Source organism: Amphiprion ocellaris, chromosome 18 (genome assembly GCF_022539595.1).
Source record: "Amphiprion ocellaris isolate individual 3 ecotype Okinawa chromosome 18, ASM2253959v1, whole genome shotgun sequence".
Classification (NCBI taxonomy): domain Eukaryota; kingdom Metazoa; phylum Chordata; class Actinopteri; family Pomacentridae; genus Amphiprion; species Amphiprion ocellaris.
In genome coordinates, this window is record NC_072783.1 from 22987860 (window position 1) to 23002950 (window position 15091).

A 15091-nucleotide genomic window follows, 5' to 3' on the forward strand; every position below is an offset into this window, starting at 1 on the left:
AATAATCCGAACCTGAAAAATGGAGAAAACAAGCAGCCAGGCTGAATCACATGCTGGCTGCTGGAAACTGACACTAGAAACGTCACAAACGCAACTTATTCAAGCGAAGGATGCAGTTTCTGCTGCATGGATACAGGCCAAAGGATTCATTGTGGTTTCGGCATGATTCAGTATGAGTTGCTGTGCAACACTAATAAAGCACAAGTGGAGAGTGTGGTAATAACTCTCTGTAATGGTGAGTAAAACGTTATCATGACAAATATGGAAAGATGCTAAATAGCACAAAGTCCCAGTAATTGCAGAGCATTTATTGGTGTTTATATCCAACATATTTCAAACAGACTAGTATCCTCCATGAGCACGCAAAATGTCTCAGCAATAAAAAGCAGCAAAGCTAAAGTTGCTATAATTACTGACACCAGCAGTTCGGATGGAGGCGGCTTAGCAAAGCCAACTACAGTCTCTGAGGAGCATCTGCTGTTGATGCCCTTCTTGTGAGCATAAGTATGAAGCACATGCTAATCTTGGTTTCTATTAGGGAGCTTCTTAGTGACGCCCTGCTGTCTATAGGGTGTCAGAGACGTCAGGCTGTTCCTTGTCATTATAGTAAAGATGAGTCCTGATGCCAGGCCAGCATTGTGTGTTGTAGAGATAGGACTGCTTATACAGTGACCTTGTTTAAAACCAGGGTCTCCGTCTCCGCACTGTTCTTCATACAAAGAGCCTCATAATTACATACAGGCCTGTAAAATGAGCCAAGGAGGACCTTGATACCTTCAAGGAGAAGCAGGAGAGTGGGACAAAGACATAGTGGACATGGATGAGGAGGTGAAATACGATGCGTTCATTCATACACTCACCAGTGGACGCTCTTTATTTTGCAGGCAACCACTTCATTGTTGTTGCTTGCACATGTGATGATTATTTATTTATTATTGATACACTGAAATCTAAAACTACCAAATTCTATGTTGCACATAGTGCTTTTGTCGATGTAAAGCATTTATCACCCTTGGATTCCACCAGGCGCAAGTCTTTGACGTCACGTCGGTGATCTTTGTTCAGCTTCACACCCCAAAGGGACAATTTCAGAAGCAGAGCAATTTGTCTGCCTGTTTCCATCCACTTGCTGATTTGGTCGGTTTTTTTCCTTGATTTTGTGCTTCTAGCATGGGGAGATAGCTGGGGATTTTTTGGGGTCTTGTGACTGCATTTATCGTTGTTATTTCCTACCTTGTTGTGCTGTAGTCTCATGAGTATTTATTATGAATATTTCACAGGGAGCTTGTCAGCAGGAGGAGAACATTTGCATTTCTTGCATTTATGACAATAATGTAGAGATGAAATGCTCAGAATTCTGCAGAGGAGAATTTTTAAATTGGCCAAATACTCAATACCGTACCTGTGTTGGACCTCTGGGATGGCCTTAGACTCCACTAAAGAACAGGATGCTGCTTTTCAGTCTAAAAGTCAGAGCATAATGACTTAAACCTGCATAATTGCTAATGGGCTCTAGGGAGTGACTCCTCTAATTAAAAAAATAAGTTGGATTGTTTAGAAGTCTAACTTCTCACTTTACCTGTTGCCTCAGTAAACATTTTCCAAATGGGTTTATGGTCTCAATCACTAGTTTCAAGTCTCTTAAAATATAGCATGATGTCAATCTTGTAAATCATGGCCCTGTTTTTAGAGTGAAATACACTCTAAAGCAGACTATGTTTTATTACTACTTTGGGATCGACAGATTCACAAAGCCTTGGCTGCTCACCTCTGTTTATAAACTGCAGTCAGATACTAAGATATGAGTTTACTCAGCTCTCTTAAACTAATCGGCATTTTAAGTTGTAGGAAATTTAACAAATAGCTTTTTAGTCCCATGTTTGCAAGTAAGAATTAAAGTCAAGCATTTTTATTTTTAACCTTCACTTTCAGTCAGAAGTGTATCTGTTTCTTTGTGCAGTTTGATAAAGGGTTTTGTGGAGGAACATTAGGACTGTTATGACCTTGAAAAATAAAATACAAAGCATTGACAGGTTGCTCAGTAAATTTATCTACTGCAGCAGGCAGAAAGATAGAATAGATTCAGCATCTCTCTTCAAGAGAAATACAGCAGTGTTGGCTTATTTATACTATGACAGTAAAATTCTTTTTCCGATAGTTTGTTTCTAATGTTCCAATAAGATTAACCTACAGAGTTCTGACAACATCAGGGACTCTATGTCGATATTTCATGCTGATAAAGGAGTTTCCCCATATTTGAACCCCATTTCATAAATAAGTTACCTACTTTTGAACCTATTTATGTAACAGACATCTGATAAGCTAGAAGCTATAGTCTGCTTTAACCCAAAAATACATGAACTAGCATCAAAAGGCAGCCTTTAATTTACTGTATAACTTTTATTTATAATTGGGACAGTACAGTCTGGGAGGATGATCGGCTTTAAATTCTCAACCTGAAGCAAAAATAGCTGTAGGTCAATGGGTGAGGCAGTAGGTGCTCAATATCAATGTTTTCCTTTCTAGTAACTTGTTGTTTTGCAGTAAAGTGTAATGTGAAGTAATGTGAGAGCATGTGAAATTAAAACTGTACGAATAACAACTGTAGAATTTTAGCTATTTGAAGAGTTCTAATTATTACTCTGCCAAGGAATGTGGCAGAGTTATGTGACAATCAGCCTACGTTTGTCCATCTGTTTGTCTGTCTGTCTGTGTGCAACATTACTCGAAAACAGAATAACGAATTTGGATGAAATTTTCAGGGAATGTCAGATATGACACAAGGACCAAGTGATTAAATTTTGGTAGTGATGCAGTTTATAGTCTGGATCCACGGATTTGTTGAAGATTTCTGTATCACTGTGAGATAGCATCACGGCATCACTGTAACTATGACAAGAAGTGAACACTACGTCAGCTGCCTGCTGATGATCACATGATTGTGATCCTACTACAAATCGACCGATGTGGTCTTACTGGGACTTATCCGTCGGAAATCATGCAGGGAACAATTGATTAAATTGTGGGGGTGTTTCCGAGTCTCATCAATTCCCACCGTCCAGTACATAATTAGGTCACAAGATTTGGTATCCGTACATAACATACACATGCATAACACCTGCCTGTGCTCAGCGCAAGGTCATTTTTTATTAAGGATGTCATCCATCCGAAATGATACAATGATTGAACAGCCTTGATGGAGTACTGCTCTCTCTGAGTGCTTTTCTTGGTGTATTTGCAGCCAGAAAACATGCCCCTATTTGAACTTAACATTCCTACAAGCCTAAAAACTGCACCAAGTAGCAAGCTTAATATAAAGATGCTCCTTTTGTGCCCTTGTATATTCCTTCTTTTCCCCCAGCCTGGTGGAAACAGAGTTGACTCACCTGTAGCAGCCGGAAAAGCTTCTTGTAACCCATGTGATGCATGGACTTCTGTGCAGGCTGGTGTAGGTGGTAGCAGCCGTTCCTCCTGGTTTTGGAGTCTCTTGATGCCCAAGTTTCAATTTATGGGGAAACTGTTGCTGCAAAAGTTCCACATTGTTACAAGGTGCAAAAACCTGATCAAGCAAATCACCTTTGAGCTGCTGCTTTCACTGCATCTCCCAGGTGTGCTGCAAATGGCTAATTAGAAATGTTCAGTCAATTGTGACCCGCCTATCTTTTGTGACCATGCAGCAACCTGTGGGGCTGACGAATCAAGCCAAGTGCCAAATACTGCATTTCACTGAACTGTCACTTGAGGCTTCCTCTAAAACTGAGTCAATCCCTCACAGATCCCATGTTAAAATACCAACTTTACACCAGAAATTCACTTGCTTACAACCTTTTACTATTCTATTCTATAAAACAAGAGGAACATTGCAGGCTGTCTTGTTTCAGCACTCAGTACAAACAGTACTTGGCTTGCATGCAGCTGGTTGTGTGAATGTGTGTGTGTGTGTGTGTGTGTGTGTGTGTGTGTGTGTGTGTGTGTGTGTGTGTGTGTGTGTGTGTGTGTGTGTGTGATGTCTAACATTGCTAAAAGCAGCCATCCACATCCTAAATGGGCTTGTAACCAATTTTCTGGTCAATGGACAACGAGCATTTTGTGCACCCTCGCTATTCTTCTTTCTCTCTCTCTACTGACCCAGCAAAGCAAACCTAGAACCGAGGATCTGACTTCCCCAAACTGGCTGTTTGGTTTGCACAACAGCTCAGACGACTGGGTGAAGCTGTAAAGTTTAAAATGATCACTCAACCGGCAAAACAGCTGCTTCGAAAATGAAATTCACAGTATCTACCCATCTGTGCATACAGCTCTGATGCTTTCATCTTGACATATAAACACATGCATGCTTTAGAGGACACCTAGACTGTATTTAAACAGCACCATGCACACCTACTGTGTGTGGACATACACATGCATGGAAACATAAATGTACTCTGATAAGTATTCACACACAGAACTGCAACAGAACAGTGAAACAGCCTTTGGCCTTCATCTATAAATGCAAGGTTCACAATGACAGCAGTGACACAGAGGCGTTGGAAGTGTAGGTTCTGTACACATCATACTTTATTGTTCACCCCCCTCTTGCTGTGACACTGATAGATAAGGCCTGACTGCTGACTAAGGCAAGGACAGAAAAGTACACAAGAACAGGCAAGGTAAGGGAACAGTTTCAGCCAATCTCACCTCCTTTGTTCGTCGTCTCTCGGGCTACCTGGAGGATACTGTGAGGAGGAGATGGAACCATTTGAAAGGCGTCTGTGACCACATCATGACATCTACTCACCAAAACAGAGGAGAGCAGGTGTGTGTCCACCAGGAACCTCTCTGAGAAGCACTTGCCTCTGTTTTTTCACTTATTGTCAATAAACAGCTTGTATTGTGCAGTCTGAACAGAACCTGAGATGCTTTGAATGAACATACTTCCAATCAAAGAAGTCCCTGCTGGGCGACACCCAAGTTTCAGGTTTAAACTTGCCTTTCCTGGAATCTAAAGTTTAGTCACCAAATCAAACAGGTTTAACAAATATGATGAGTGCATGTCCTTCTGTAAAATAAGTGTGATGCTGATTTTGTAATATTTCACTGCGTACACCCATGTTTGCTATCAAGGAACAGAACCACAAATAATCACACGATCAAAATGTGGACCCACAAATATAAAAACTGCTCCATAGAGTTACTAGTGGTCAGAAACTCCACAGGAAGCCACTGAGTTGCCTTCAGGGGGAACTCCACCGATGCGACACATCAAAGTCAGATCTTGAAACTGCAGACATGAAAAAATGAAAAACGTTGTACAAACGCTTTTGTGGCTACAGAGTGAGCTTCACAAAATGAGAACACATCCAGTCATGTCGCTTGAGTCAGGTGGGGCTGAAGAAGAGAAACATCTGAGTGTGTGGGATTAGAAAGAAGTGAGGAGCTGCTGCTCATCTCTGCATGAGGCTACATTAGCCACTACTAGCAAAACACACCTAAATCTCCAAATGTCAGTGGGTGAGTTGCATTGTGGGTAATGTAGGCACCAAGCTGCACCATGACTGATAATAGCTGTGTTTCCATATAACTGTTAGGAGGATTTAAATTTTGAAATCTCCCGCAAAAACATTAAAAAAAATAATGGCTTGTTCCCATTAACTGCTTCGGAGCAAAAAACTTGGTTACAGAAAGCCTTTAGAAGGTGGCAGTATAGGCTACATAGATGTGATAAACAGAGTAGAAGAAGAAGTTGGAAGTAGAAGCTGCCAAAAAACCTGGACAAAGATCCTAAAGAAAATTCAGGTATTTATTCTGTCATATCAGCTACTAAGAAGCAGACTGATCAGTCATGTGAAATAAAGGTTTGCTACATTAGAACTTATTCAAAAAAGCTGCATCTGTCTTGCATGTGCATTAAGTTTTACTAAAAAACTCCAAAAAAACATTTCAAATGAGCCATTTTTTTTTTAAATTGTGGAAGTTTTTGATTTTTTGCTGCTTCCATTAAATTCTTGCAATGCAATATTTCAAAATGTGCACAAAAATATGGATGCATGGCTGACATCACAGGAGTGCGACGCTTAAATCAGTGGAGTGCTCCTTTAAAGACAGCTTTCTAGGAATGATCCTGTTCAGTTACTGTACATTTACATACAAACATATAGTATGGAGGATTTGTGCTGAGAAATAAAACCCACCAGTAATCCTAGAGACAGACTCATCCCACATTTTTAACTGTAAAAGAGTTCTCTATTAAAAGGCTACTTGTTTGTTGTTATAATATAGAGATTATACAGCAGTATGATCCTCTGGGCTGATTTTTCTAATGCATATAAGGCAGTACTACACCTAAAACACCACCAATTCCACAGTTTCACTGCATCACAGCAAAGAATAGCATTCAATAAAAGAAAGGATACAAATTCATGTTTAGTTTACAGTTCTAGAAAGGAGGCCGCAGCAGTGCCATCTGTCTGAAAAGGTATCAATTTAACAAATATGTTCTTCAAAAAGTTTTGATACTATATCCTTTTCTTGATGTTTTATTTGCCAGCTCAAAACACGTAACTCACAGATGGAATCTTTCTGTAAAGGATCTCGGGGAAGTCTGATAAAAACCCCTACTTCCCCGCATCTTTGTGAGAGTTTCCTGATGGCATTGTGCAGTGTTTTCCAGCGGCTGGATCCTTGCGAGGGTCATTTCTGCGTAAGAACAACAACTTAATTAAAACCCACAAGCCTTGTTTGTTCAGCTCCCATCAACGACAGCCAACACTGTTTACCACTTTGCCAGCCGACCCTTTGATTCAAGTTTTCCAAAGCCCTTTTAACACAATCACTCCTCATTTGAACATCGTCTCTGACTACTCTTGGGTGACCCATACATATGCATGAGCTTCTGTTTTACACACACTTGATGCTCAGCAGTCCTTTCCTCACACCTCTAACAAGCAGCTTTTCTTCAAGTGTTTAGTCATTTTTAAAACATTCGTTTGCAACATAGCGCTGCATTAAATCCCGCTAAGACACATGAGCTAAACAATCATTAAACAAGGGATTTTGCAGAGCAGCCAGGCGACCTTTGATGAAGACTCATATTTATGTGACGTTAACCGTCCAAAACACAGCTTACTCATCTGTTTTCATTGTAACACTGTACTTCCCTTCCGTTGTTCTCAAAAATATTTGACACAAATTTATCACATACATCAAAGCAGATATCAAAAACTGAACTCAGTTAAATATGTGTAAAGATATTTTTGAGAGGATACAAGAATGGATGCTTATTTATGACCTTTCTCAATGAGGGATGTCAAAATACCATTAAGGGAGAAAAAAACAGAGCCTTATATTATTTTTTTCTTTTTTGTCAAGGGCGTGTATGTGTCTTTTTGGGGGAAACACTAAAGATCTTTTCATTTTTACTCATCCAAGTTTTTTTTTTCATATTTCATCATCACTTTTAATCTTAATTAAAAAAACAAAAATCAAACAGTTGAAAATGACGCCTGTTTTAGGAGTTAATTTTTCCCATTACAGTCAACTAACACTGTACTACATGTGGATTTCTATTGATATTATTGATTAAATGTTCAATGGTCTCATACAGTCAGTTTAACTTGTCATTTTAATATGCACTAAAACTGAAATTTAAACACTCACCAGCCACTTCATTAGGTACACTTGTGAAATGCAGTCCAACTAAGTGGTGACTGCTTGGTTTGAAAAATGAATGCAATCCAGAAGTGCCATAAACTGCAATTCCGTGAATGGTCACTTGAGGCTGGCTGCAAAACTGAGTCACTTCTTATAGATTCCCATGTCAACGTGCTCAACTTTACAGCTGAAATCCACGTTTACAACCTGGTACAAAAAAATGGTTTTGGTGTCTATAGTTAATTTACTTGATCACGACAAAGGTGGAGGGGGTAATTTTTTATATAACTCATCTTTTTAAGGCTTAAAGTAATACATAATGAAGGGTCTGGCAGGTGGGTGCTGTGAAATGACAGTCCTGGAGCCTGAGATGTTCACATGGCCCTCCTCAGCTCCACTCACACACAACTTCTTTGCTTTTTGTTAGATTAGCTGAGAGTTAAAATGAGGCAGACACTGTCAAGATGGCCACTGCAGTAAGTTTAAGAAGTGTGGTGGAGTATGATATCACCTCGGGGGGGAAATCATGAAGGGTTTGTCCATCTTTACACACAGCTCTACCATGAATTTACACTTCCTAAGCGTCTACATTTTTGAGCTTCTGTTGATGTTGTCAAACAGGTGATGATTCTACTTCATTATGGAGGTCATAGTGGGTGGTGGTGGACTAGACGACATTGTATTTAAAATTCTCCCTATTGTGGATAATTGAAAATACAGAAGCTTCAAAAGAATAGAATTTTGTACCTAATGAATTGGCTGGTGAGTGTATAATATGACGGAAGTTTCGCCTTGAACTCTGTATATTTTTATTCCAAAATGTAAAGAGGATGGAATGTGTCTGATTTTGTTGTTTTGCCATAAATTTTATCATTTCTGATCCCACTTCAAATGCACACATCTGTTTCTACTGTGAAAACTGTTATTTCTTGTGGCTAATAATGGACAAATGAGTTGCGCAGACTCTACAACATTTTCTAATAATAAGGTTGTACTGCAATTTGTTCCTTTCAAGAAAAGATGAATAACACATTTTTGCACTAACCCTAAGACATTTGGTTTTATTAATGATGTGTAACCCTAATCTTTTAATTTGACTATTATGTGGAATTTAAGACGCACTGCATCCCTGGTGGCATTAAGATATGTTACATGTACTGCAAATTATTCATAAAAGTCATAATAATATTATAACAGAAGTAGGGAAAAAAAGGAATGCCCGTTGCCTGGTGTTCCACGCCCCTGATTGTGAATCACTGTTGTGAAAAAACGTAATGGCACCATAATGTTGACATATTAGCTGAAAAACAATCTTCATTCCCCAAGAGAAGACTTTAATTTACCCTCTCTTCACCTCTGCGTACTCCTCTCACCCAAACCAGAGCAGGAAAGCAGCTACAAAACACTGTAGGCACTGTGACCATGATACACTACAAAACTGAACAGAGTAAGATAAAAAAAAACAACAACAAAAAAAACGTGTCCCCATCATCTCAGTGTGTTGAGATAAGAGAGAGCAGTCCAGGCTAGTCCATGTGCAGTTTACTAAGAGTCTTCTGGTCTCTCAGTGAGGTAAGAGTTGCTGTATGATCGGGTCCATCGATAGGCAGCCTCGGGCAAGTATTTTATCCCTTACTCAGACAGGCATCACACAGAAACATTTACATATTCTCCTAGAGAGAGGCCTGCAATGTGAACGCATCCGTCTCGATTCCTCGACTGAGGCTTTTTACCTGCTTTGAAGGTCCGTTAGACGCCCTAAATGTCCTCACGCTCTGCTTGTCACAGAACAGAGACGCCGGAGCATCAGCGAGTACAGAGATCTTCAGTTCAAAAGCAGCGAGGTTAAAGGTCGCCACTCTGCGGCTCAGGTCTGGCTTCCTGGTTGCGGCTGCGTCCCAGTCTGGGGAAGCGGGACGAAGTTTTGGAGCGCGGCGTCTTGGTTCCGCCATCGTTGGCCTGGGGTGTGTCGCTAGATGAGAGAAAACAGCAGGGAGGAGAATAAAAAAAGCCATGGACTTTAAAGGAACATCTGGTGAAGTTTATTACCAAGTTTATTATTCAAACACACCACTGATGCTGCATCTGGTGGCCTAAATGCATCATTTCCCTTCTGCCACAGGACTTTACACACGTTAGTCAAAACGGCAAATGGAGACGCTTTCATGAACCAAATAAGCTGAATCCCACTTATTCCACATTAATCGCTAATTGGAAATAGCAAAATGGAAATTTGTCTAATTGACTGTGTGCTTCCCTTTAGTTACCATTTCTACATCTGTCAAGTGCTTTGGTTTTAGCACAACTCAGATGCAGTTCACTGTGATAAAAGTGAACTGCATCTGGATGAACTCTGGAATCAGTGAACTTTGGAATATAATTTTTCCAATTCTTTCAAAATTGTGAAAACAACAACAACAAAAAAATCTCTTTCATGTCAGGCTTGGGAAAACAAATAGCAAAACACTGCAGCTTTTCACACCCCAACCTTATGCGAAGACACCATTAGAAGTGGATTAAAGTGTCTTGGACTAACAGAGTATGCTTTTAATCAGGATTGTGCGTCGGTATGATGATACACTGAAAACAGAAATTAGGCCCTGCAGAGGTAAGTGTATGATTTTCATGAGTAGTGAATTAAGTTTGCTAATATGTCGACTGTTCAGAGTGACAGTTGATTTCAGTGATATGGAGTGTCTGTTAAGCTTGAGGTAATATGATAAATATTGCTTGAAGGCTGTGGACAGTGTGATAACATGAATAACTCAGATTTTTTTTAGTAGTTTTTGAAACAAGAGGTTCCAGATTTCAGATAGAAGTGGACAAAAGAAGACCTTTTATTTCCATAAAAATAACACTTTTGACATAATTAACTGTGTTTTGTTACCTTTTATGACTTTTTAAAACCTTTTTCAAAGACTTTGCACTAATGCTAAAATTGCACAATCCAGAAAAAAGTCCTCATCAATTATCAGTGTAGAAGATGTGGGAATAAAAACACAGCATCAGTGTTGTATTCTATAGCCAGTGAGTCCTAGTATTATTAGTGTAATGAGGAAAACACAAGGACAGACTGTTCGCTGTCACAAAATACAGTTTTGCACTTCACATTTCATATATTTGCTCATATTTCTAAAGAGTATACACCAATTAGTCACAACTTAAAAAGCACTAACAGCTGAAGTAAAGAGCACCGGTCATCTCGTTAAAATGCAGTGTTCTGCTAGGAAACCTTGGGTCCTGACAATCATGTGGATGCTATTCTTACACGTACCACCCACTAAATCATTGCTGCAGACCAACACACCTCCCCATGCAACAGCACACAACGCCACCTGCCTCCGTGAGCAGGATAATAAACCCCGCCACACCAGAAAAACTACTCAGGAACAGGTCAAGGAACCCGACAAAGAGTGCAAGATGCTGACCTGGCCTCCAAACTCCCCAGATCCCAATCCAATCTAGCATTCACAGGATGCGCTGGAACGAAGGAGATCCACAGAGGCTCCAACCTGCAACCCAAAGGACCTAAAGGATCTGCTGCCAACATCCACGTGTCAGACACCCGAGGCACCTCCAGAGGTCCTGTGTTCGTGACCTGACATGGACTTACACAATATCAGGCAGGTGGTTTTCATGTTGTGGTGGCATACTCATGTCATAGAGAGCCACTGACAAAAACTATGTTGTAGATAGTTGTGAACAGAGCTGCTTCCATATTATGTAATCACACAAAGGTTGGTAGCTGACCTTGGAATGGTCTGCTGCCTGGTAACTACTGTAGGCGGCTAGCTAGGTAAACATTCTTACAGTTGCATCTTGTTAGAGCAGGTATAGGCTGTTTAATTCATTGTTTCAATTCTTTTTTAATGTTTTGGGAAATGTAAAAAAAAAAAAAAAAAATGACACAATCCTTTAAATGGATTAAAAGCAGAGCAGCCTTAGAACAGTATGAGATTCTGTTAAAGGTTGGTAAATAAAACAAATGTTTCCATTTCCTGGTGTCTTTGCTTAGTCATTGTGTATTTTACTAGTTGTAATTATAATTACACATGTCCGACAACATTGGCCCACCAATATTATCGGCCCGATATTGGCATAAAAATGTCAGTCAATATCGTCATTGTTTTCTTTGCCTTTCATGAAAACCGATAAAATAATGCCTAGATTTCACCAGTGTTTACCAGCGCGCAAATGATCACATCATCAAACTGCATCGTGAAGTGTTTAAACAAGTGTGGCTCCAGTAACAATCCTGCTGTGCCTGACTAACAATATGTCTGTGGTTTGGAATTATTTCCAAGCCCACATGTATCGATATCGGTTGATATCGGAATCGGAAATTGAGAGTTGGACAATATCGGCATATCAGTTATCGGCAAAAAAGCCAATATCGAACATCCCTAGTTGTAATGGTACTAGAATCTATACTTTTTTTATTGGAAAACATATAGAAATTCGATCTATTGATCTATCGATCTATCGATCTATCTATCTATCTATCTATCTATCTATCTATCTATCTATCTATCTATCTATCTATCTATCTATCTATCTATCTGTCTGTCTATCTATCTATCTATCTATCTATCTATCTATCTATCTATCTATCTATCTATCTATCTATCTATCTATCTGTCTGTCTGTCTATCTATCTATCTATCTATCTATCTATCTATCTATCTATCTATCTATCTATCATCACTAGTACTTTTGCACATCCTGCCTAGTTACAGTGAGTAATTGAGCCATGAATGCACAGCTTCTGTTAAGGGGAAGGATTTAGTGAAAGGCTGATTCAATATGATGATTTTTTTTCTTTTTTGCTTTAATATAGTCACATGGGATTCATTTTCCATTATTCCTGCCCTCATCACTAGAAAACATAATTTGTGACAGAAGGACTCTGATTATAGTCGGTTGCGATCTCGTGATGATATTTAGGTTTCCATTTGCTCGAGATGAAATCATTTTGGTCACTTGATGACATCATTGCCCTATTTACCATGGCGACCGTTTTCACAGCATGTCAACCCCCTGATCCCAGAGTCTTATCTGATAATGACAGGGATGAATGAGAGGCACTTGTCAAAGGAAGGAAATGAAAGACAGGCAGCGTGAATGACTGGAGATAAATGCTTTCGTGCTGTCTTGTGTTCTCCTGCCCTCTTTCTGGGGATTTCGTCCAGAAGACACTGACCTCTCACCTGCTGCTCGCGATGAAGCAATGACTTCCAAATAGGTGCATGTGAGCTCAAGTGTTTCTTTGACAAAGGGACTTTCAATGAATATTAAAAGCAGTGAAGTGGCAGGATGCACGTCCCACTTGATGTCCAAGTGGCCTCTTTAATGACGCACTCCAGCTGCTAGAGCTATGATTAAGATTAGCTGGGACATCTGGGCCGTCCCGTGTTAGGGAGTTTGATTCCCACTTGAACAATGCCTGCTAAAAATAAATGCACTCATGGTGTGGCGCTTTGGCTAAAGGTGTCACTGTGAGCCGTATGGCTGCATGTGAGGCAGCAGTGGCCAAAAAAGCAGAACAGTGAGAGAGAAAAGAAAGTAAGTCGTGTTAAAACAGGCGGAGGAGACAGTAACAGCACAAGACTGTAAGCACAAATCAAGATTCACACTTAAGTATGAAAAATGTATGTCTCCTAAGTGTCTGTGTCATAACCAGTGAGATCAAACAGCTTTGGGGGGAGGGGGACGGTGTGACCAGCCAATCTGAGAATAACCTCAACTTCGTTAATATGGTGAACATTATTCCTTTTCCTCTGGCACCAAGTATTCATTTAGCAGTGGCTCCAGTGCCACCTATTCCCATATCTCCATCGTACCAGGCAGGTTCAATCAAACGCAGCCACTCTATTTGAATTTGACCAAGGTTGGCCAAACAGTGATGTGATGGGGACTTATATCAGCAAAAACTGACTAAATTGAGGACAGCATGCAGAGTGGAACCGCAAGCCATCTCATTTATTCAAATCAAACTGGGTAAAGCAGCTAAGTGTGGCAAATTAATTAGGCTTATAGATTTTTTCAGGCTCTCAGCATGTGTTTGTCCCCCATTTGGACATGATATCGATTTGTGCAGGATAATAACTTTCCCAGGCACTGTTGGAATATTAGTAATGTGACTGCAGAGGAAGCTAACTGGAGTAAACAGGTACACAAGTAATTACTACAGTCTGAACAATAAACTATTCTCCCTGATGCACACACAAATCGACACACAAACAGTATTCCTTACAAGTAAAACCAACAACATGTACAGGTAGACACAGATACATAGTTTTAGGCCACCATAAAAGGTTATTTTCTTATTCCAAAGTCAAACTGCCTCAAACTGCTCTTAACAATGAGACAAAGGTCGACAACACTGTTTTTTTTATTTCTGAGGCAGCAGGTCAATAAGGCGAGAGCCCACACTGAGTGTGTGTACTTTGTGTTCTGAGTAAACCATAAAAGTGGTGAGGTTGAGCTGCATACTAAGTGGTGGCAAATCTGGGGAGAGGTGTGACCATGTCACTGTTCCAGACAAGTGAAGAAAACTGCAGCATGCAAGTCAAAAGAACTGAGTGTGGAGAGACACGTTGAGATCTATACACATGAGTGTGTTGGCCATCGAGCACAAACAAACATATTCGCTGCTGTCTGACTGATTTCTCAAGTATAAAACACAGTCGTTAAGACTCCATCTTGTAAAGATCAAGTTGTTTTGTTTGTTAACGTGTCCATGTGGTGTTTTCTTAATGCTGGGAGACACATCAGTATTGAAATAAGCAGTCGACACCACAGCTAAGCATTTCCAACTTACAACAGCAGAGTACCAATGATTGTCTGAAAACACACATTCGTACTTCCAGGATTTCATATGTAATGTCAGTTCACTTTCTATATGTTCATATTCAGAAATCAGTTGTGGCTCCAACATGTGTCTCTGAATACTCCAATATTACAGAGTGTCATTGTGTAGCATAAAGTAGCTTTACGGTGTCTGAGTTGTAGGTGAGCTGGTGTGCTCGAGCTCTGATGAGTGTGGAGGAGTGAAAAGAAATACATGTATTCTACATGAAGCAACAATGTAGAGTTACATCTAAAGCAAAGAACAAAATCTAAACAGCAATTAAGCTGTAATGTCAATGAATCCATTTCTACGACAACTGAACAGGAAGACTGTAGCTGTGCTCAGATTGTCCACTCACTATTTGCTACAGAAAAGACTCACTAGGGGATAAAGGCAGACGACACTGATACTGAGATGGGATGTTGCTACATTATCAAGTGTTACATATTTGTGATCATCTCTATTGCATAAACAAACACAGAACATCTGCACCACACTTGATCTTAACAGGTAAGACAATCAGATTAGCTAGCAGCTAATGTTACAACCTCACCTGTTGTGTTAGTGATACGACTTCCTTAAATAGTAGCAAGCAATGTGCCCACATTAAAT

The 15091-nt window shown here is 39.9% G+C and overlaps 1 protein-coding gene across 1 annotated transcript in view; it reads right to left on the reverse strand.

Annotated features, from left to right (window-relative positions):
- Positions 1 to 4533: 4533 nt before the first annotated feature.
- snx29 (sorting nexin 29) overlaps positions 4534 to 15091 on the reverse strand; it is a 175456-nt gene continuing 164898 nt past the window's right edge. The window contains exon 21 of the mRNA XM_055004707.1: positions 4534 to 9601. Coding sequence (XP_054860682.1) covers positions 9475 to 9601 — 127 coding nt within the window. The 3' untranslated portion in view covers positions 4534 to 9474. The remainder of the gene's footprint in view (positions 9602 to 15091) is intronic.